Source organism: Chrysemys picta, chromosome 8 (assembly GCF_011386835.1).
Source record: "Chrysemys picta bellii isolate R12L10 chromosome 8, ASM1138683v2, whole genome shotgun sequence".
NCBI lineage: Eukaryota > Metazoa > Chordata > Testudines > Emydidae > Chrysemys > Chrysemys picta.
In genome coordinates this window covers 90490986-90515632 of record NC_088798.1, presented here as the reverse complement: position 1 = coordinate 90515632, position 24647 = coordinate 90490986, and the positions used below count along the sequence as shown (strand labels likewise).

The 24647-nt window shown below is 46.7% G+C and overlaps 1 protein-coding gene across 1 annotated transcript in view; it reads right to left on the bottom strand.

The window, feature by feature from the left end:
- Positions 1-24647, bottom strand: part of ERGIC1 (endoplasmic reticulum-golgi intermediate compartment 1) — a 101416-nt gene that overhangs the window by 49890 nt on the left and 26879 nt on the right. The window contains exons 2-3 of the mRNA XM_005298054.5: positions 17331-17392; positions 6319-6391 (exon numbers count right to left, since the gene is read on the bottom strand). Coding sequence (XP_005298111.1) covers positions 6319-6391; positions 17331-17392 — 135 coding nt within the window. The remainder of the gene's footprint in view (positions 1-6318; positions 6392-17330; positions 17393-24647) is intronic.

Genomic DNA, 24647 nt, shown 5'->3' with positions numbered 1-24647 from the left:
ACCATTAAATGAATAAGATGAGTGAATGCTTGAGAATTTTGTTTCAATGAGGAGGATTCTAAACACTGTTAAACATAGGGTGACCAGACGTCCCGATTTTATCAGGACTGTCCCAATATTTGCTTGTTTGTCCAGTGTCCCGACCGATGTTCGGTTGGGACACGGGACAAACAAGCAATTTTGCCCTCCGCTCCAGCGCACAGGCCCCTCCTTTCCCCATTGGATCCCTCCCCAAATCCACGCCCTGGCACTGCCCCCCTCACTGCCCCATTGGATCCCTCCCCAAATCTCCGCCCTGGCCCCGCCTCTTCCCCAAGCACACGGCATTCCTCCTCCCTCCCAGGCTTGCTGATCAGCTGTATGGCGGCGCAAGCCTGGAGGGAGGGGGGTGACCTTCATGGAGCTAGTGACTGCGAGCTCCGGCACCGGGCAGGCAAGGGGGCTGCTCCCCCAGGAGGGAGATGGGGGGCTCAGCTCAGGACCTGTGTGGAGGCGCCGGCTGCTTTGCACTCACGTTGGGCTCCCAAAGGCTGCAGGAAGGGCAGGGGCAGGAGCCTGGCCGAGGCACGCAGGGTCAGGGGTGACTGGGCCAGGCCCTGGGCTGGGATACAGCTGGCACCACAGGGCGCACACAGCCCCTGCAAAGGCCTTGACCCCCACGGGGCTGGGCTGCAGCGCTGCGGGGCAGGAGCTGTGGCAAGCACCCGGCTCCTTGTCCCTGCCGGGCCCGCCCTAGGAGCCGGCTCCAGCCTGCCCGGGGCGCAGCGTGCGGAGCCCAAGCCCAGGATGATGGAGATGGAGGAGGAGGAGGAGGAGGAGGAAGAAGAGGGGCTGAACCGTGGAGCGCAGACCCAGGTGACTGGGGGCGTGTCTGACCCCGCTCCCGCATCCCCCAGTGCAGAGCAGCACCCTGCCCGGCAGCTCGGAGCCCAAGCTGGGCCCGGGAGCGAGAGGATGGGGGCGCGACACAGGGCTGTGCCACTGGCGGTGGGGGGGGGGGGGGAGGAGGGCGCTCCGGCGGGTTTTTTTGCGCCCTCCCCCCTCCCCCGCATCCCAATATTTCATCTTTGTCATCTGGTCACCGTAGTTAAACAATGAACTGGACTACTGTAGTGGAATTAGACACACAACACCAAGGTCACAGAGGGATGATTTGGTTAAAGAAGGAGAGGTTACTTAACTTGTACAATAACTGGAATTCTTCGAGATGTGTCCCCCTAGGTGCTCCACATCCAGATGCATGCATGCCCAGGCACTCTAGATCTGAGATTTTTGTCAGCACTACCTGCGGGTCTGCACGTGCACCCTAGACATCCTAATGCTCCAGTACAAAAGTATGTAGGGAAGGGCGGACCTGCTGCCACTCCAGTTTCTTCTCAACCACAGAAGTCTAGTGAGAGATTCTGAGGCAGAGAGGAAGGAAGGCAGGTAGTGGAACACCCACAGGGACACACATCTCAAAGAAATCCAATTACTGTAAAAGGTAAGTAACCTCTCCTCCTTCGAGTAGTGTCACAATGGGTGTTCCATGTCAGGAGACTCCCAAGCAGTACCTCAATGACAGAAGAGGGTGCCAAGGAGGTGGATTCAGTACAGATCATAGAACAGCATCACCAAAAGCCATGTCAGCTCTGTAACTGAGCATGACAGCGTACTGCACATGGTAAAATGTGTGGCATCCAAGATAGGTATATTTTTCAGGATGGCTACAGAGGTAGATTGAGCCCTGGCGGAGTGAGCAATAACTCTTCGAGGGGGGTGAACCCCCAAGGCTTCGTAACAGGATAAGTCACATCCTGAAACCCATTTAGACGGTCTTTGGGTGGAGGTAGGACATCCTTTAATTTCTTCTGCAATAGAGACGAATAGTCTAGTGGAACACCTAAAGGATCTAGTCCTGTCGAAGTAAAAGGCAAGAGCTCTTTTCGCATGTAATGCATGGAGGCTTGTTCCGTTTCTTGACAAGCGAGGCTTGGGATAAAACACTAGTAGGTGAATCTCTCGATTATACAGTAGAATTATATAGTCAGGGTGTGGACATAGTGTCACCTTATCACAACAGAACACTGTGTATGCTGGACCAGACATCAAGGCTCCAAGTTCCCATACTCTCCTAGCTGAGGTGATGGCTATGAGGAGGAATGAAATCTTGGCCTCTGATGTGGGGTAGGATGTGCTGGGAAGCATAATGAAATGCTCTGAGGTCTAATATATTGATATGCAGCATCACCTCCTCAGGGGTCCATTTACCCTAAGCTGTGAGGTTCTGGGAATGCGCACTCCAACCTACCAGGGAGGGGTCTGTGGTGATGATCCTCATGGGAGAAAGCTGTAGGAATGAAATTCCCATGCATATCTTTTGTGGGTCCTTCCACCAATTTAGAAAATTGAGGACCCTCCATGTTAGACACTCATTTAGATAGACTGTGCTTGTTGGGGGCATGGATGTTCTCAGCCAGGCTTGAAGATACCAAGATGTAGTCTTGCTAAGGGTGTCATAACCATACAGGATACCATGTAGCCCAGAAGCTGTAGGCTAGCCCTTGCTAGGATTTGCAGATTCTGTTGTACTGTTGAAACAAGGTTGGACATTGTGGCAAATCTGTCCTTTGGTAAGTATGCTCTGGTGGTGGTGGAGGAATACAGAGTGGCCCCAATGAAGCTTATGTATTGAGTGGCTGTGAGGGTAGACTCTTCTGCGTTAAGGCAAAGGCCCACTAAGTAGAACAGAGGCAGGGCTTTGCTGGTTGCTGTCTGTGCCTTGAAAAATAAGCAACCTTTCAGGTGCCAATCCTCCAAGTAGGGAAAGACAATTATTCCCATCTAGCAAAGATGTCCTATTGGCTGTCACAGGCTCTTGGTAAAGACCCTTGGGGCAGTGGAAAGGCTGAAGGGTATGATGCAATACAGGTAGTGGTCTCTGCCTACCACAAAATGTAGGAATTGTCTGGGTGAGGGATGCATGACGTTAAGTGTCCTGAAGGTTGAAGAAGACAAACCAATCTTGCAGATGCAGAGAGGGAGTTACTGCAGTAGGGTTGCCATTCTGAACTACTGAGCATGGATGAAGGTGTTCAGAGTCCCAAGGTCCACAACTGGTCTCTATCCTCCAGTTTTCATAGGGCCCCAGACACCGAGAATAGAACCCTTTTCCAACGAAGTTCAGTGGAACAGGTTCGACCAGGTCCAGTGTTAGAAGGCCTGATACCTCCTGCCCCAAGAGATCCTCATGTGAAGGGACAGGGAATGAGTGGGAGGGCAGTAAAGAGCTGAACTGGATGGCACTACCTATAGAAATCACCTCCAGGATTTATCTGTCTGAGGTGACAAGCTCCCAGGGAGGTAGAAAATGGGAAAGTTGATCCCCATAAAGATGGAGGAGTACAGTACAGGATCTGGAATGGGAGATAGTTTGTGATCCTCAACCAGTGGGTCAAAACAGATGTTTTGAGGATGTCACTGACTGGGAGGTGATGGCTATGGAGGACATTTTCTTAGTGAATCTAGGATTCTTCCAGGGGGTCTTAGTCAGTCTCGTGGGCTGGTAGTGGACTGGACAAGATCATTTAACTATCAGCAATCTACTGTATTTTCTCTTTGTTTCAGATGTATAGATGCCCAGTGATTGTAGTGGAGGGAGGGATAGCTCAGTGGTTTGAGCATTGGCCTGTTAAACCCAGGTTTGTGAGTTCAATCCTTGAGGGGGCTACTTAGGGATCTAGGGCAAAAATCAGTACTTGGTCCTGCTAGTGAAGGCAGGGGGCTGGACTCAATGACCCTTTGGGGTCCCTTCCAGTTCTATGAGATAGGTATAGCTCAATTTTTATTTTATTTTATTTTTTTAAATAGTGTCACCTGGTAATCTTTGAGAGAATGAAGGTACTCATCTGTGGTGTCACTAAAATATTTGGGACCTTGAAAGGAATGTCCAAAACTGTATTTTTATCTCCCAGGACAGGCCAGTGGACTGCAGCCAGGAAGCTTGGAACAGGACTACTGTCACAGCCATGGAACATGCAGCTGTGTTGGCAGCACTGAGTGAGGTCTGGAGAGATGCCTTGGCAACTGTCTAGCCTTCTGCAACGAGAGCCTGAAATTGTTCTCTCTGGTCCCGAAGCAGATGTTCAATAAAAATAGTGTGTGAAATCACACTTTGCCATCAGGGCTTGGTAATTGACTGCGATTAACCGCAAAGAGTCCAAGGAATAGCTCTTGTGGCTCAGAAAGTGTAGACATTTTGGCTCTTTGTGCGATGGTGTTCAATGGAACCGATGTCACCTGTTTTGTTTGTCAATGGCCTCAACAACTAGAGAGTTGGGTATAGGGTGGGAGAAAAAGTACTCCAAGCCTCTGGGTGGAATATAATATTTTGTTGGCTCATTTGCACGTAGGCAGGAGTTTGCTGGGCTGGGGCCAGCAGAACATTACTGATGGGCAAGGTAGACTTGCCCCGAGGAGACAAAGGAAGGCTGTCAAAGAAGGAATGTTGGGGCTCCCATATCTCCTCCAATGGAATTGGTAAAGCATCTGCCACATGGTTCACAGGTCCTTGAAAGGCCTTGAAATCATCAAGATAAGATGGTGAAGGAGGCATGACAGCCTTGTCTGGTGAGGAGGTTGTTTTCCTTCCTCCTCTCCAGAGGAGCTGGTTCTTGCTTCTCTGGGAGATGTGCCTGTGGGGCAAGGCTCAAGGGCATCTGTTGTTGCTCCTGATGTGCCCTTTTACGAGATGGGACCCTGTAGAACTGGTTACCACACAGGGTCCACAGGGCTCACTGTGGTGGGGGATAAAGGAAGAAACCCAGAGTTGTCCTTGCCAGGGTCTCTGGATGTATCTCCTGCTGGGAATTTCCTCCTCATGGTGAACCTCAAAGAAGGGAAACCGAAAAGTAGAAGAACTTTGTATAGACGCCTCCGAGTCAGATGAGGTGTCATCCCCACATCCATCTGAGGGGCAAGTGGTGCCGATACAAGTGGTAGAGTTAGTGCCGGACCCTGAACTTTCACTGGTATTGAAGTTTCACAAGTGGTTGCACGGTGAAGAGGTACCTGAGGATGTGTCAGTACTGGCTGGAAAGCTCTCTCAGGACCCTCAAAGAGCTTGCGTGGAGGCTGTGTCGGTACCAGAGGACATGTTGCCATTGAAGGCTGTAGAGACCGAGGATAAGTAGGCTCTCTGATAGAAAGTCTCTCTCTGTACCAGTCAGCAGCAGCGATTCAGGCTCTTCCAGGGTTCAAAGGTCCTCACAGAATAGGTGGCTGGACGGTAGTGAGGACTCTGGATAGGAACTTCAGGAGTCAGTAGCTTGTGTAATACTGGAAAAGGTACCGAAGTACAATTGGTGCATGACGACGAGGAGTCCCTATGTTTAAGGGGGACTGAGCCTGGTGCCAATGTCAGTGCTGCTTTAGGTGGCTTGTCAGTACATAGCTTCTTAGCTGGTGCCATGGGGTCAGTCCTGGAAGGAATGGGAGCCTCAGTGGTACCCACATTGGGACACAAAGTCCCCAGAGGCCCAGATCAAGGGTGACTTTCCCCTTCTCTTATCTCGTTCCGGAGAATAGGATCCTTTTATTTTGAGGGTGTGGATGGTACCGTAGGACCCCCAGGGTCTTTGCTTACTACCAGAGCAGAGGCAGTCAGTGGATCCAATGTACAGGGGAGTGACTCAAACCCTGCAGGTCTCAGGGGGCGCTCCATCAAGAGGAGTTTTGTACTCCTTCAGTTTCTTAGATCTGCTCTTAAATGTTGAGCAGTTCTTACATTTGGAGGGGACGTAAGTCTCTCCCAGGTAGTGGAGGCAGCTTGAATGTCCATGGCAGGTCTGCAGGGTTTGAAGCCCAGGATCTTAGCCATAACCCATACTCAAGGCAGCAGATCGAGGCCTGAGAAAAAAACCCAAGACAAAGGCCCAGATTGGGCAAAGAAAGAAGGGAAGGGGGAACCCCCACAAAAAAGTACAAACTGTGCTAAATAACAGAAAAAATAATTACAATAATTTAAGTAAAGGAAAAATAAGCAAGAAGCGCAGCAAGCCGCATGGCTAGCCAATGAACCCAGCGACACTCCACCTAACGCTACAGGTGGTTAATAAGGTGCTAGAGTGGCAGTGGGTGCGCCCCTCCCTATATGCCCTCATACACAAGGACATCTAGGGTGCAGGCATGGACCGATGGACACTGCTAATGAAAATCTGCTATCGAGAGTGCCTGGGTACATGCACAGCTTGGTGCAGAGCACCCATCGGGACACTACCCAAAGAAGAATCACTTGAAAAAAAAACCCTATAAAACAAACTTTCAATAGCTTTTACTTACATTTCAGTGGCTATGAATCCGGTGAGCTCAGACAGGAAAAGAAACAGTATGAAGAGACAGCAGCAGACAGAAACTGGAAGAGATAGGTGTGGGGGGAAGGTTAGTTTAAAAAACTTTCACAAGATTTTGATTTGTTTTCATACACTCATCGGTTTGCCACTGGTTCCCCCGCCCCGCATTACTCTGCCCCCTAGGCATAGCTGGGAGCTACCACCCTGTTCAGGGGCAGCAATTCAAGCTATGTCGGCAGAATATGATGGCATCAGTAGGAAACATGGTCTGGAATCTCAGCTCTGAATCAGAATGGAGACTCCTGATCAGTGCCTATATTCTGAGGGCAACTTCCAGCCCTAGGTGGAATATCCACTCCCCACCCCACTTTTGACTCCCATTTTCTCCATCCTACAGCCCCCACTGCTGGCAGCCAACCCACCCTCTGGAAAGATTGCTCCATTACATGCCTTCTTCAAAGCACTTGGCAATGACAGTAGGGCAAGAGGATCTCCTGCGTGGGGTTTGGAAGGAATCATCCTCTCCACACACTATTATAGCACTACACACTATCAAGTCACTGCCAAAGGCAGGTTCACAGATCAGACGAGTCAATGGTCTGAGACTGTGGGAGATGGAGATAACAGATGAGATGAGATGACCCCCTACACCACCCAGTGCATCAGCTCTACAATGACCAAAGATTCCCAGTAATCCAGAAAATGAGAGGCCTACAGTGACTCTGACAGCAGGTCTCTCAACAGGCCAGTGGTGTATATTTTCTCTCTAATCCAACTAACCTAGCGTGTATTCAGTCCAGAAAATATCTCATGGGGAGCCAAAAGAAGCAACCCTCCCTCTGTTGCTTGTGTATTATTAACTATTCCTTACCAGGACACTGCTCAGCACACTGTGCAAGCAGTCAGCCTCATGTGATAGTTACAGAGCCACTAACCCAAACTGTGGGGGGATGGGAGGAAAAGAGACTCAGGAGGGTAAGAGAGACTGTAAGTGCTTGGGGAGTAGTAGGGGAGCGGAAAGGGGGACACCACAGTGATGTGGCAACCACGGTCTGGACCTGGCTGGGATTTACTTTTGTATTAAACAAACATTCTCCACATTCCGGCTCCAGAGTGAATCACCACAAAGGAGTAGTTCAGGAAATGGCATGTAATCACAGAGGAACAATGAGAGCATTATGACCCCAGCTCACACTCCCTCAGTCCCAGGGAGTAGCACTCCATGGAGTATGATCCCACCCATCAGTCCTACCAGCGCCTCAATGCCGGAGCATTCCATGGTAATGACCACCTCACCCCAAAAAACACAACCACTGAGTACAGAGGACTAAGAACCATGTAGGGTGACCGTTCTCCCTCAACTTTATTCCACTTGGCTGATACAGCCTCAATTTCATTTCCATTCCCTCAGGAGACTCCCAGAATGGTTATCTGAGGAGGGAAGGTGCTGTAGTCACCATTGCTGTTCAAGACTGAGGCGAAGTTTGGAGGCAAGGAGAGGAAGAAGGAGATAGTTGAGGCAAAACACCAAGACGGAGTCCAGATGTCTCAAAGCTTTGTGCCTCATCCTTCCAATCCATCAGCCCTACAACTCTGTGGAAAGGCAAATTCCTGCCTGGCTTCCCCCTTCCTCAGCCGTGTCATCTCAGAGCTCACTCACTCTCTAGCAGGCAGAAGGATTAACAGAGACGCCAAAAGCCATTAAATGGGTCATTCTTTAAACAGGAAAAAGAAAGAGGAAAGGAAAACTAAGCCTGAGAATAGTAGGAAGATGGGGAAGGGAGGAGAGACTTTAAGGGAAGCCTTCACAGATGCGCACACACAGTTCCTTCCATCTCTGTGCCTTTGGCAGGGAGAAGAATTCAACATTCCACTGCTACCCCAGGAAGCCTCTGGCCTGTTGCACAACAATGGGTGTTAGGAGGGGAAGCTTTTACCTAGAGCACAGAGGGAAACTCCTAGGAGAAGTACTGGGAGACCTTTCTTCATACCTAACTGAACCAGCACAAACTGGTTGGTCAGGATGCTTCTTATCCATAAGCAACCAAACAGCAGAGAGGTCAGGTCAGTGATAGGGCCACAAGCCCTTGGCAGTACACACAGGAAGTCCCTCTTGCACATACTGCATACAGCACATCAGTCAGAATTTTAAACAAATAAACCCTTTGCACTGAAATCACAATGAGAGACTGGTAAGATCACCTGCCACCCGCTACTTATGTGACTCTCTTCCTCAACTCCCTTCACAGGCTTCCCCTTCTCTTCCACATCCCATTCAAGACTCTTGTCTTCCTATAAAGGTCCTCCACAACACCATGCCAGGCTCTTTCTCTGCTCTCATTTCCTCTTACTCAAACCCTAAGCTGCTCTCTGCAACACTCCTTTTGTAAGTTTCTTTCACTTCCATCATCTTCACACCTTCTTCCATGCCATTATCTTTGGAATATTTTACCTTCCCCCTTCCAGATACACCAAACATCTGCCCTCTCGCAAATCTTCCCTTCAAACCTGCTCCTCCACTGAAGATTTGCAGCACTACTTAACAAATAAAGTAGAGGTAAATTGTACTGGCCTGAGTTTTTAAACATAATTAGTGAGTTTGGGTGCCCAGCCTGAGCTACCTTGCAGGGGCCTGATTTTTAGAGGACAAGTGCTCAGCACTTTCTGAAAAATCACACAGCTGAAGTGGCGCACCCCAAAAATCACTAAGTCACGTCTGAACATTTGGGCTACTACAGAATTACATACACACATGTATGCTGTTTGGAAATGGGACCTTCCTCTGAACACCCTGTGTACCTGAACTGTATTGTCTGTCTAATTTTATAATGGAAGCCTTTCAGGCATAGAACATAAGTTCCTCCATACTTGCAGAATACTCCCATAATGAAGGCTTGCACAATTTACTTCAGTCAGTTATTTAACAAAGGAATCCTTTATCTGCCTCTACATGAATGCGCGATTCCTAGGTCACACATTTGTTATGCTTGGAATAGTAGTTAAAAGTCTAGAGGCAGATTAAGAAGATAGCTGCTTTATTACAGCAGTTAATTCAATTGCTGGAGCGTGCGAACCGCAGTGTTCCCCCAGAGCTATCAAGAACCAGCTCTGACCTGTCGTCATGATAGAACTCTGCCTACAAAACTCCAAATATATTAAAGTTTAAAAGCGTTACTAGCATTGGAACATACTGCTATTGGCTGACCAGAAAACTTAAGTAAAGCTGAGTGAGAAACTGTTTTCCCCTTTGTAAAAGTTTGAATTTTTTTTCCCCATATTCAATTGAGATGAAAAGTCAAAGTCTCAAATGTTCACAAACCAAAAACGCAAAACAAAATTGGTTCGGGTCAAAATGTTTAGGTTTTGGTTATTCTTTTACTCTACTTTGCTTAAGTTTTAAAACAAAAATGGTTTCAAAACAGAAAACTAATCTTTCATTTAGAAAATGTCAAAACAGACATTTTGATTATTTCTAAACTTTTTTCCAAAAGTTTTCAGTCAAGAAATTAGTTGAAACCAACCCTTTCCTCATGAGAAGTTTGGGTTTAGACAAATTGTCATTTTTCAGCTAAAAAACTGTGTCAAAAAATTCCTGAGCAGCTCTAACCTGGAGGACAGGATGCTTGCTAAGCAACTTTTCAGCACTGCCTTCTTCAAGCTAACTCTTCTATATGTATCACATGCAACAAGCACCTCCATCTATGCATCCCAGCCCCTTTTTCCCATCCCCTTTAAAAAAAAAAAATGGTGACATTCAAAGCAAAAGCAGATTAATGCTTAATTAATTAATTCCCCTTCAAAGCGCCACTTCTCTCCGATCGCTGGCTGTGCGGCTGCCCCTGCTCCTGAGTCCTCTGGCCCGTGCTCGCAGGGCCGCATTCTGAAATGGGCTTTAGAGCTCCAGGCCAGGGCCCTGGTGCCCCCTTAGCCCAGGGCCCTTCAGCCCCTAAAGCCCCTGTGTTCCAGTTGGCCCTGCCTGCCGGAGAGGAAGGGGGGCAGCTTTCCCGCTCGCTCCCTCCCTCCCAGAAAGTCCTAAGCGACGCCAAACAGCTGTTTGGCGGCGGGGGAAGCCCTGGGAGGGAGGGAGGAAGGGAAGGGGAGGAGGCGGAGAAGAGGAACTTGTGCAATGCTCCCTTGTAAAGTCAGCCAAACAACGTTATAAGGGAGCATTGCGCAACTTTAAATGAGTATGTTCCCTAATGGAGCAGCGACATAACTTCGAAACAACGTTAAGCGGGAGGACGTTAAGTGAGGAGTTACTGTATGTCCAGTTACACAAACTGCTAGGAAGCGCAAGGAGGGATCAAGTCACAGTTGCCATGCAAGTCATAACTGATATTTCCTGATGTGTATTAAAACTCCAGCCTACAAACAGTATTGCTGTAGAACATTACCCAGTGTGTACAACACATACATGTAAGCTATGCATCCACACCGACTGCTAAATCATAGGATTGGCAGAGTTGCTGTCTGAACTGCAGATCCCATTATGTCGTCAGGCAGCTCATGCCCATCCAGATACCAGCTGTCAGACTGCCTGGGCAGGTGCTGCTGCAGCCCACATACCCAAACATGGCCAGTTTGTCACAGTGATACTTAGGTCTGCTGAAATGGCTGTTCACTAGCACTACAGACACTGCAACAGAGGGAGGGAGACACTTAATGTTGACACAGGGACTTAATGGAGTGGCATATGTACTGTTCACTGGTTTGGAGGATGGAAAGTTAAAAGACTATTCAATGAAGGAGATTTTAATGGAGGTACAATATGAGGGCCTGAAACTACTATGTACTAATCATCTCCAGAAACTCTATGCACTGATAAAGGAGGCAGTGGGTGTTTAGGTTTTTCCAGCCCTCATCTCACCATATCTTAGTGGACTGCTCTAGTTCCTCCAGTTCTAATGACGTTTAGATTAATATTAATGTTTGTTTTTACCTGCGATAGGAATGATTGCATTGTGAATCTCAGACACCTGTTATGTGCCGTACCCATTAAATCCCCTGTGATTGCAAAGCTGTGCGTGTCAGATTATACCTCTCCCCAATATTGGGTTTCTAGTGGTTAGTGACTGGCACTGCCCTGCAGGAGTACGGGTGTGATTCCCAGTCATTGTCAAGGACCTATTTCTTATTTGTGAGACAGCAGGGATAGAGTAGTAAGCATTAACACTGTGCATGAATCAGGGGACTGCTGTTCAATGCTACCTCCTACTTCTACTCAGAGATTTCTAACATGTGTCATAGATCAGCTGGTTCTGTTTAAAGAAGGAAATGGATGAGAAGGAGAAACAACTGTCTTATCTGTTTCTGGAAGGGAATATTTGAATGAATGAGAGCTCTTTGGCACTAGAGACCCCAAACAAACCTGTCCACCTCTGCCCCAATACCTGAGGTGGTGCTTTAAATGTTTCTTCCTCCCTCTTAATTGCAATCAGCAGGTCCTCATTGCACTTCACCTCCAACTTCAAGGTCACCCCAATTCAGAGCAGGCAGAGCAGCCTCTCAGCAGAAGCTTTCTTCTTGTGACTCTGTTGAAGTAGTGATGGCTAAGCATATGACACTTATACTCTTCAGGGAATGTACAGCTACATCAGCTGTCATTGGAAACTCATGGACTCTGGGTGCTGGCTTCTCCTCAGTGGGACTCAGGCAGGTTTCACCAACAACAGCACTGTGGTGGTTTTCATCAGAGTACTTCCTCACTACAGGTACAGTCACACTCCCACTGAAGTCAGTGGGAGGGTTGTAAAGTACTTCAGTGCAAGCACGGGCAGGCTGCTGGGCAGTACAGCAGCAGCCGTTTACTGTTCATGGACTGCTTGAGGAAGGAGATATCTGAGGAGGTTGTCAAACCCTCCCTCTACACCACTGCCAGAAATGCCTGGTCCACAGAGAATAATCAAATGTAGACAGACACCAAAGAAACGCATCAGCTGGCTCCTGAACATCCCCGGTGTTTTAATGTGCCCCTGCCCATCGTATCAAGATAGGCTACCCACACTCCCATCAGACAGGGATGGACTTCAGCACTTCCCATGTTGGATGCTTCTGTCTCCCAGAACCTGATCAGCTCAACATTCCTTAGTGCAGGCAGCATGGTGACACCAAACCTTCCAGTAAGCTGCCATAGTGAGAAGCAGCATTTTACAACCCAAAAGTGACTGTGGGCGTTTGGCTGACAAACATGTTTCTATTCCAGAAAGCTTCAGCACCATGCGAGTTCCCTTCCAGAGGCAACACTGGACCAGTGCCTATGTAGCAATTACATGGAAAGTGCAGGACTATAAGCAATCAGCTGCTACAAACTGTTTTAGAACTTCAAGCAAGTTAGATGTCCAGAGATGCAACCATAGTCATTTCATCTATTCTAGTACCATAGTCATTTCATCTATTCTAGTACCATAGTCATTTCATCTATTCTAGTACCATAGTCATTTCATCTATTCTGGTGCCCTGGTAAAAATTCTTTATGGGGAATTAATCCCCCACCACACACGCAATCCCCTAAATAAGATTATTACAACCAAAATCTCATAAAATATTTATCACAAAATCCTGCTGTCCTGACAGGCTGCAGACTGACACATTATACCCTAAGTAGGGCAGTTGGCTTGTCTCACTCCTGACTTCCATAAAAAGCCTGCAAAGCTTAGAGATGCTGGTTTTACCATCAAGAGTCACAGGCTGAGTCAGACAGGCAGCCCATTGAGAAGGCTGTATACAGAGATCACCACACACAGAGGTGCCAGCTGGTTTTGCATGTTGACCACCTGACTGGTGTAAGCTTTCCAATCCCCTCCACACCAGGAGGGTGGCAGGCAAGAGATGTGAAGTGGTTAGAGAGGAACCTGTCAAAGGAAAGGAAGGCTTGATAAGCCAGATACAGGGGGAAATGAGTCAGTTAATCATTTTAGTAAGATTCCTGGCCTCCAAAGTTTTCCATGACAAACTTACTGCACTAATCAAATGTCACAGATCAGAGAGGGGCACACTATCCCAGCTCTAAAAAAGTTTTTTAAAAGCTCCTTTTCAGGTGATACAGAGAGAACTGCACTATGGGACAAGCTCCCAAACGGAATCAAGATGAGGTGTGGGACTGTCACTTCCCAAATGGAAGGGAAGTTTTGGGGCCTCGACACACTCTAAGAGTCCCCTCCTAACAACAGATCTTAGGGGCCTCCAAACTTATCAACAGGTTCATGTAGACCTTATGGCTGTGCTTGTTGAGGAGAGGGGGGGTGTCTATGCAAACTACTGTGCTGGCACATTGGGAATAATCTTAGCAGCTGCACCATGACTACAGGAGGGCAGGGTCAATGCTGGAGGAATTCAGTGTTTGGGAGAGCCAGAGAGGCATGGACCCTCTGGAGAAAAATGGTTCAGTGACACCAAATATTTGGTAAAACAACTCATCCCATCTTTGGTCAGGAGTCTCCCCGGCTCACACAGCCCTTCGCTTCACATCCTTCTGATTCACTGTTACTGACTCCACCAAGGGATATGACATCACTTGCGTCAGAAATGAATACAGGGCCACTGACCCAATCTCCGAGGGTGAGTGAATGGGCCACAACTACGTGATCAAAGGGAGTCAGTGTGAAACGGAACAGGAAAGCCGCATTAGGCATCTAATTACAAATTTGGCAGGATCAGCTAGATCTGTATTTACCACTCCACGCAGAGCACTCAGTGGTAATGATGGTGTGAAATTACATTACTCAGTCAATCTGAAAAAGGAGGAAGGAAGAAGAAAGGCCCAAGGCAAGAAATTTACATCAGCCAAAAACTATGCACAGATACATGGGGTGGGGAGTGGATTGTTATAGGTAGGGGCCTGCCAAATTCATGGTCATAGGATTTTTAAAATTGTATATTTCATGATTTCAGGTATTTAAATCTGAAATTTCACGGTGTTGTAATTGTAGGGGTCCTGACCCAAAAGTGGTGGATGGCCAAGGTTATTGTAGGGGAGATTGTAGTACTGCTACCCTTACTTCTGTGCTGCTGCTGGAGGCGGTGCTACCATCAGAGCTGGGTGGCTGGAGAGCCACAGCTGCTGGCTGGGAGCCCAGCGCTGAAGGCAGAGCTGCCATCAGCCACAGCGCAGAAGTAAGGATGGCATGGTATGATATCGCCACCCTTATTTCTGCGCTGCTACCTTCAGAGCTGGGCCCTTGGTCAGCAGCCACCACTCTCTCTAGCCACCCAGATCTGAAGGCAGCAGCAGAGAAGTAAGGGTGGCAATACCGCAATCCCCCTAAAATAACTTTGCCACCCCCCTACAACTCCCTTTTGGGTCAGGATCACAATTTGAGAAATGCTGGTCTCCCCCTGTGAAATCTGTATAGTATAGTGTAAAAGCACACAAAAGACCAGATTTCACAGGGGGAGACCAGGATTTGTCAAATTGTGATCCTGACCCAAAAGGGAGTTGCAGGGGGGTGGCAAAGTTATTTTAGGGGGATTGCGGTATTGTCACCCTTACTTCTCTGCTGCTGCCAGATTTCACGGGGGGAAACCAGATTTCACGGTCCATGACACATTTTTCATGGCCAGAATTTGGTAGGACCCTAGTTATAGGCAAAGTGAAAAATAAAAAAAAAAAAATTGCAGAAAATAAGTCATACTGGGCTCTCTTCTCCTCGCCAGCTCCATCTCTGATCCCAGAGGAATCCCATCTTTATTGCCACCCCACCACCCCAGCGCTCTCCTGACTGATAACAGCGATTGTGAAATGCTAAGGAAGGTTAAAGAGGCTACAAGAGCATAAAGCACAATAATAATGGGTGATTTCGGCTGGCCTCTTATTGATTGGGTAAATGTCACATCAGGGCATAACGGAGAGTTAAAATTTTTAGATACCATAGTGACTGCTTCATGGAGCAGCTAGTCCTGGAACCCACAAGGGGAGAGGCAATTCTTGATTTAGTCCTACGTGGAGCACAGCATTTGGTCCAAGAGGTGACTATAGCTGAACAGCTCGGTAATAGTGACCATCATCTAATTAACTTTAACATCCTTGTAGGGGACAGAATACCAAAGAGACTCAACGCTAAAAACAGGAACGATATAAAAATAAGACCACTTGTTAGATGGAAATTAAATGGAGCTGCCACAAAGGTAAAACGCCTGCAAACAGCATGGGGACTAGTTAGAAAGACTATGACAAACACGCAAACTAAATGCATACCTCAAATCAGAAAAGACAATAAAAGGACCAAAAGAATCCCACTCTGGCTAAACAGCAGAGTAATGAAAGCCAGTAGAGGCAAAAAAGCATCCTTTAAAATTTGGAAGTCAAATCCTACATGCACAAACTCTGGCAGATAAAATGTAAAAGTACAATAAGACAGGCCAAGAAGGAATTTGAGAAGCAACTTGTTTAAGATGCAAAATCTAGTAGTAAGGTTTTGAGTTTTTTTTTTTTTTTTTTTTTTTTTTTTTTTTAAGTATATCAGAAACAGGAAGCCTGACAAACCAGCAGTGGGGCCACTAGACAACCAAGGTGTTAAAAGAGCACTCAAGGAAGACAAGGCCATTGCAGAGAAGCTAAATGAGTTCTTTGTATTGATCTTCACTGCAGAGGATGTGCAGGAAGATTCCCATATGAGCGCTGTTCTTTTTGGGTGACAAATATGCAGTATTGTCCCACATTGTAGGGGGCAAATTGGTAGAAACTATAGTAAAGAACAGAATTTTCAGATACATAAGTATTTGTTGGGGAAGAGTCAATATGGCTTTTGTAAAGGGAAGTCATACCTCACCAATCTATTAGAGCTCTTTGAGAGAGTCAACAATCATGTGTATAAGGCTGATCCAGTTGATATAGTGTATCTGGATTTTCAGAAAGCCTATGACAAGGTCCCTCATCAAAGGCTCTTAAGGAAATTAAGTAGTCATAGGATAACAGGGAAGATCCTCTCCTAGATCAGTAACTGGTTAAAACAAAGGAAAGAAAGGGTAGAAATAAATAATCAGTTTTCACAATGGAGAGAGGCATCTATATTGGAACCTGTGCTGTTTAACATATTAATTAAATGATCCAGAAAAGTGATCAATTAATGATCCAGAAGCGGCAAAGTCTCCAGATTATACAAAATTATTTAAGCTAGCTGAGTCCAAAGCTAGGGTTGTCAGGTGTTCCTAGAGGCATCCAGTCAGCACAGCTGACTGTTGGCTGCAGTAACCAGCCTCCATCACTCGGGGGTAGGAAGAGCAGCAGCTGCAGCCACATGGAGGAGCTGCTCAGCTGCTGACACCTGACAGAGAGCAGTGGCTGGCTGGGGGGGGGGGGGGGGGGGGGGGGAGGAGAGGGAGGGACATCTCCACACACCCCCTTCTGCCCCGCTGTGCCCCGATTGCCCCAGCCCTCGCCCCTTGCTACCGGGACTGATCCCTCCCTGCCCCAGCCCCCTGCTCTGGGGACCAACCCCCCGCTGTGCCCCAATTGGGCAGGTGGGCAGGCTCCATGTCAGCTCCTCCCAGCCTGGCTCTGCAGGCAGCTGGTGAGTCCTGGGAGTGTGGGGAGTGAGTGGGGCCAGGGGGGTGGTGGTGGTGGAGAGCAAGTGACAGAGGGAGGGGAGAAGAGAAGTGAGCAGGGGGTGAGGCGTTGAGGGAAGAGGCGGGGCAGGAGGCGGGGCAAGAATTGAAAAGTCTGTTTGGAGCAGGCACGCACCCATCAAGGGAGGGAGCTAGCAGCTCCCCATCTACTTCAGCCCGTGTCAGAGTTAAATGGCTGGTAGTTCAGAGCCTGCTTTTAACAGCTCCCTTTTTGCCATTTTCTGTCCGTGTGGTTCTAAAACAAATTGCCTTCAGGGGCTGTTCAGCTCCTCCGTACAAGAGCACAGACTGGACACAGCAAGCTGCCTCAGCTACAGAAGATGTCTTTTCTCATGTGTTTAATATCTCTTTAAAAATCAGACCTTTTAGAGGGAGGCCAGAAGAAATACTAATTTTAGACTGGGGTATGCCCAGGAGGCAATGAGAGCTGGTACTTACTAATAGCTCCTGTGTAGGTTGGCTGTGTGAGGTCTTTTGGCACCTTCCTGTAGATATCAAACCTGAAAGAGGAAAAGCAACAGCCATAAAACAGGTGGAATATTTCAATATACTTCATGTCCCTGCAGGGTTCAATGATGCTCAAGATTTTTCCATTCAGGTTTCCAACACCATTTTTCATTTTGCAGAAGGGCATGAAAAAAAAAAAAAAAAAAAAAAACCAACCACAAAGCCCTTTCCTTTTGTACAGTTATGTAACTAAGCTACTTTTTGGCTCCACCTTTGCAAGCTCCCTCCTCTACCTCCCTTGCCTTGCTCTCATGGGTCTCTGCACTCTAGCTAGTTAGCTAGCATTGGAGGGAAATAGGTTATGGTGGACAAATTATAGACCATTGTCAATGATGTAATCAGAAAGAGTATTCTTTTCCCTTTTCAATTTTTTTGTATTCAAACTATGGGCTCATGAATGCAAGGAACCCAGTACCCACCAGGCAGGCTCTCCACACACATGCTCACCCCCAAAGCTCCCCTGTCCTTACCTGCAGCACCCACTTTGGACAGGGATGGAATATCAGACAGGCTGCTAGTGTCATGGGACTGGGCAGTCATTTTGGAGGTACTGACAAGCATACCCAGGGACTAGGAGAAGAATACATACATATATTTTCATTTAGGGAAATAAAGTTTTGAATCCAGATCTCTGGAGACTAAATGCCTGCACATTAACCGACTGGGCCCAGTCTTTTTCTGCTTTTCACAGCAGCATCCACAGAACAGATTTTCTAAAAAGAACATCTCCCAAGCCCCAAACCTGAATTATAGAAACAGTTGTGTCTTTTAAATTAATCTTGCTGTAATGAGCAAAGCTGTTCAGTCAATCAGCTCCTATGAACTAGGAAGAAAAATGCAGAAAGGCAACCTAATTAAAGAATAGGTCTGTTAAGACTGAAGACAGAAGAGTTCCTTTCACCCAGTGGATTCAGGTGGAACAGGGAGCAGGTATTTAGATCTTCCCCTAGCTGAAATCATTAAAAACAAAGAAAGGTGACATGGCAGCAGAGATTCATGGAAGAAGCCTGGAAAACACTCCAGGGAGCTCTGGCTTCAGTTGCCAGGAAATTTAAGGGGCAACATTCATCCAGTTGACTTCAGTGGAGTTACACCAAGGTTGTATGTGCTACGATGAGACACACGTAAACGACTGCCAGATAATCCATAAAGCAACTTGTAACTTGTGTTTGGTGGGGGGAAAAGCTGGAAACACTGATCTCCCAGCAATAATTAAAAACAGATCAAGGTATTGAGGTAAGAAACCTATATTTGGACAACAGATATTGGGAGAGAAACCAGCCACGCATTTTGCTTCCTCCCCCAAGAAAACTAGTTTAATATTAAACCCTTATTTTTATTCAGTCATGTCTTTTAATATCAACATGGCTCAGCTTTGCTATTTTAAACTCCCATAGTTAAACTTTCACTGCCTTGTGATCATGGCTATATAATTTCCAATCAACTTGTGCTCCATCATGCCCTGCTACAATGCAGGTCTGACATCAGATTTTCCAAGACTCAATAAAAATTAATTAGTCCATTTAAAAAAAAACCCACACCCTGAAGTGACGGGTTTTTTAGCCTTGGGGTTTTTTGTTTGTTTGTTTTTTAATTCTCTAGTGGTGCATGAGATTTGATGCTTCACCCTGAAGTCCTTGTCTCCAGCTGCAGTGAGATACAGAAGACCTTTCCAATCCCAAACTGGACACTATAATAACCTGCATTTTCACAGAGAGAAGATACAAGGCTAAGATTCATTTTTCCACTCTCTCTTTGATTTTCTAAAATTTAATAGGTAGCTTTCTTTTAAAATACTAGTTAAAGTATTTTGTTTATAGTCAACCTCAGTATTTATCTAAGAGTCTCAAAGCACTTCACAGCACCCTGTGAGGTAAGGAAGCATCATCATCCCCATTTTCCAGACGGGGGGACACAGTGGTACAGAGAAGTTAAATGACTTGCGCAAGGTGACACAACAAACTTGGCAAAGCCAGAAAAAGTCTTCCGCTCTAGCCATTAGCTGCCATGGCCTTGCTGTATTTTATCTACCCACTCTGGACTAGTTTAATTAATCTATGGGCCAGCAGCACTTAACCAGCCTCCCACCTAGAGGGGATCTCTTGTTGATCACTGAGAGCTCAGGGTGGAAGACTTTCACTCTGCTGCTGCAATCTGTGCTATGCCTATTATGGGTCAGAGGCCACCAGCTCCAAGGTTACCTATCCAGCATCTTTCACTAGCACCAAATCTGCTATTTTTTTTTTTTGGGGGGGGGGGGGGAGGGGGAGTTCGAAGACAACTAGAATGCCTTTTTGGATTCTTTCATCATTAGTCTGACTAGAACATCAATATAACAAGCTCTTTAGCCACCACCTGGAGGCAGAATGGGTTAACAAAGACTAGCACCTGCCTGCCACAGACCTTTCTATTGTTTAATTTTATCTGGGATTCAAAGTTGGGGGAGATGGTTTGGGAGGGAGAGAGGGAGGAGAAACAGGAAAGTACAATAATAAAAATAATCTTATGGTTAAGGCCCTGGGAACATCACGGCTCCAGGTTCAATGCCTGACTAAGCCACAGAACAAATCACTTAATCATCCGGTATCTCAGTTACCCACCTGTGAAATCCTCCCCTGGTGTGCTGAGAGGCTAAACTCATTAGTGCCTGTGAGGTGCTCAGATACTGCACCAATGGGGCCACATACATACACAGCGGGAACTGCCCCCCTTGCCAGCTTTTGCTCATACGTGATGTAACTAACAGAGCATGCTGTGCTGGAGGCTTATAGCACTATACATTTTTATGACTCTAATCACTGCCACCCCCTAAACACATTACTAATGCTCCTGAACTAAACAGCCCATTTATGGGTTTGCAGCCACCCTGAGAACATCTGGAAAGCGCTGTTTACATTCTTTCCACACACACCAAAGCAACAGCAGCAGCAGATGATAAAGTGACCCAGAACAGCTGATGACATCATGGTCTCACAGGAGGAGGAAATAGCTGAACTTCCTGCTCATGGCCCATTAAACGCTCAACACTGGCGTCGTCTCACTGAAATCACAATAATGGATTGGCAAGGCGAGAAAGTCAATGGAGAGGGAGGCAGAGCAAGGGCTTTGGAGTGTTACTGAACAACTGGAAAATAGGAAATAGTTCTATGCTGAATGTAGTAAAACCACCGCCATGTGTACACTATAAAAGGAAGCGTGTTTTTAGAGTGAGACGTGTTCACTAGTTTTAAAGTTATGACCCATCGCAGGGTAAAAATAAATGCAGAATATACATGAAAAGCTGCTTTCAAAATAGCGCCCTCTCCCATTTTAGTCACCTAAGTGGCACCCACCTCCTAATGGCCTCTTTACACTCCCCTCCCCTTCCAAAACCAAATATTTTTAGACTTATTTATACAGGAAATCTCTAAAGAGGGACAGAGTCAAAGGTGGTGGGACAAACCACCAACATAAACTGACCTGTGACATGTCATGCGCAATTATTTGCTGGCTGTAATCACCTACTGAAAAAGAAATCTAGCCTCTCCATTTTCGACGCTGCTTCAGTTGCGTTCCCCATCCTCTCCCATTTAATAAAATCATAACTAGAGATGGAACTGAGCCAAAATTCTGGATCTTAACATTACTCAACTCTGCGAGCCTTTGGAGCGAGATCCAGACTTCAGGACCCAAGCCTCTCTGATCACAACACTTTGTACCGCTATAGTAGCGGTCACGTGAGAATCTCAAAGCATTTTACAAACATTTCATACCCAAGCACGGCACAACAGACAAAGTGCACGAAGAAAATCAAGCCCCGGCCTGAGGAGCTCACAGTCTGAAGACACATTATGTCTACACAGCATTTTGGAGCTCAAGGAAGCAAGCATCAGAGCCCAGGTCAACCGATTCAGCCTAGCAGGGCACATGCTCGTGCTCTAAAAATAGCTCTGTGGACAGTGCTTTGATGTTTCAGTTCAGGCTGGAGCTTGGGCTTTGAAAGCCGGGGAGAGGGACAGGTTTCAGAGCCCGAGCTCCAGCCCACGCTGCAACTTCAAAGCAAAGTCTAAACAGCTATTTTTAGAGCTCTAGCATGAGCCCTGCCACCCAGAGTCTGTTGACCCATGCTGGGAGGCTCACTCCCGTGGACTCCACAATGCTGTATAGACGTACCCATATGCATAGTGCAGTACAGAGCAAAGTCAATGGATTGCATCTGATAAGAGGAATGCTTTGTGGACCTGGCATGCTTTTAGAAGGGGAGAGGAAGGGTTCCCATAACAAACAGTGGAGGAAGGACACACAGAGTGGTGAGAGGCGCTTGGATTGTAGGCAGGAAGGAGAGCTTAGGGAGGTAGTACAAGCTTTAACTTCACATTGGGCGAATGCCGATACATGGCCTGAGTAGCAGAAAAGGCAGGTGAACTAGGCAACTACATTTAGGGTTGGAGCAGGATGCTGCAGCGGTCAAGACAGAAAGCAGCCCTGGCAGCAGGGACCACGAAAGGGATGGGTTAGAAGATCTGGAGAGAAAACACAACACAATTAGCCAGCAGAACTCAAGACTACAGAGAAGTCATTGAGGCCAAGAGCCTAGCAGGAATGGGGTGGGGGTGAGGGGAAAAGAGATTGGAGATGTATAAATAAGCCTAACTTATCTGTGCAAGTGCTCACAAATTTGGAAGACATTATGCTCTAGATCATAAAGGTTTATAAGCCAACCACTAAATATAAATAATTATTCCTATAGCACCTACGGCCCCATTGCACTAGGTTTACAATCTATATCTGGCAATGATCCTGGATGGAGGCCACCTCTGGAGGAAAAGTTGCAATACCTGGCATTGTCCTTGGTAGCAAGCAAGTCTATTATGGGGGATCCCCAATGATGGAATATTGGTCCTGTGATGGATCTGTGCACGGACCATTTACAATTGGTCACAGATTGCCTACTCAGGAAGTCCATTAGGCCAGTGGCTCTCAACCTTTCCAGACTACTCTACTCCTTTCAGGAGTCTGATTTGTCTTGCATACCCCCAAGTTTCAGCTCACTTAAAACTACTTGCTTACAAAATCAGACATAAAAATATAAAAGTGTCACAGCACACTATTACGGGAAAATTGCTTACTTTCTTATTTTTACCATATAATTATAAAATAAATCAATTGGAATATAAATATTGTACTTACATTTCAGTGTACTGTATATAGAGCAGTACAAACAAGTCATTGTCTGTACAAAATTTTAGTTTGTACTGACTTCCCTAGTACATTTTATGTAGCCTGTTGTAAAATTAGGCAAATATCTAGATGAGTTGATGTACCCTCTGGAAGACCTCTGCATACCCTTAGGGGTACTGCTACCCCCGATTGAGAACCACTGCACTAGGCTATCGCTGACTCCTAGGAGGTGCAGGGACTTTGGGGTTGCTGCACTCACACTTCTTTGAGGGTGAAACCATACCACAGGGATGTCAGCTACCAGCCCTTGGGTCACTCTCAGAAGATGAAGACAGACATCCCTGCTCGATGCCAGAGGGAAGGCGTAATCTAGCAACAGCGAAGAATACACAACTCTTTGAACAGCGGTGTTGTGGAATAATGTTTCAGCTCCAGTCCTGGGCACCTCTCTGGTACGGACTATGTCTCTGGAGGGAATCTCAATAATTCTGTGAGGGCATATCACTGACTCTTAATTGGCATGATCTGCATCTAAGTCTGTACTAGTTCACAGTGCATCATTCCTGCCCTAATGGCAGACTTCAACCCCTTGTCCTTGGAGCGAAGCTTCTCCCCTCCTTACAGGACATCTCCCTATGCCTGAATCCATGCTTGGGCTCTACTCAGCTCTCTTTCAGTCTCACCTTTGTCAGCTCTGATAACGACATTGTTGGCATCAGGAGTGCTGGCCCTGAGACCAGCGCTGGTATAAAGGCAACTCGCGCTGGGGCAGTCAGTGCAGCTGGTGCCAATTCTGACTGCATCTTCTTTCCTGCCTTCCTTTCGCTGAACCCTAAGGCAGTGTGTGTGCTCACGGAAGCAGTCACTGAAAAAGACCCTTTCAGTCATTTTTTGGAGGCAGTCACCTCCTCTGAGTCTGAAGTGACAAGTGTATTGAATGTTTGAGTAGATGCAGATTCAATCACATGTCCCTAGATGTACGAGCTCTCAAAAGAGAAGGATTTACACGCTGAGCACCTATCTGGGATGTGACTCTCCCACAGAGAGAACAGGCATCAACTGTGCCCATCAACCGGAAGGCGAGTCCATTGCAGGCTGGACAGGATTCAAACTCAGATGATTTGGAGTCTGCCACATTAGTTGGCATGAAGCACTTTACCCCACTGTACAGAGAAGTGTACAGGGATTTTGGGGGTGGGAGGAATGTATATTACTGACCTGACACTTGCACAGCAGCTGCCAATCCAAAGGATCCCAAAGCATTTAAAATAAATTCAAAGGCCACACCATCGGTAAGTGGCATGTAAACACCTCAGAGGTGGTACACCTTAGAGCAGTGGTTCGTGAATCCCTGGGGGTTCGCGAAATGTTACAGGGGGTTCTCGGGGAAAAATTCCCTAATGGCGGACAGAGCTGTCCCTAGGGACACCAGACAGCAGGGGGCCAGCAACCCGGAGCCTTGGACTGCCAAGAGCTAAGCAGATCAAAACAAGCATATCTCTCACACTGAGGAGATTTAAACTTCAAGACTCCTTATAAGAAATGGAAAAGGAGGTGGATATATTTTGCTGTTTTTAAAATTAAATAGGCAGCTAGTATTGTTTTTAAAATTATTATGAAGAACAAGTTTAAGCTTTGTTGTAACGTGTGTTGTTTGTCTGAACTGCTCAAGACCTGAATGCTTGTGTAGGAGGAACTCTTTGAGTTGGCTTCTTAAATACCTTCATGCTGTTTCACATCTGATACTGCTTGATGAAACATAGGAGTCTTGTCCTAGAACAGGCTTATTCAAAGTGATACAAGCTGCAAAACTGAGAACTTGGAAGAGTGTTGCTGTTTTCATAATACTGTAATTATCAATAATAATTCATAATAAATAGAGTGTAATAAGCATGTCATAAAAACAAATTTTATATTTCCCAGATCACTACTTTTATATTTCATACTCAGGTAAAGGAGAAAATCCCCGGAAACATTCATTTTTAGGAGGGGGTTCGCGAGACTTGACATTTTAGTGAAAGGGGTTCACAGGTTGCTAAAGTTTGGGAACCACTGCCTTAGAGCTTTTGTAATAGTGACATGAAATTC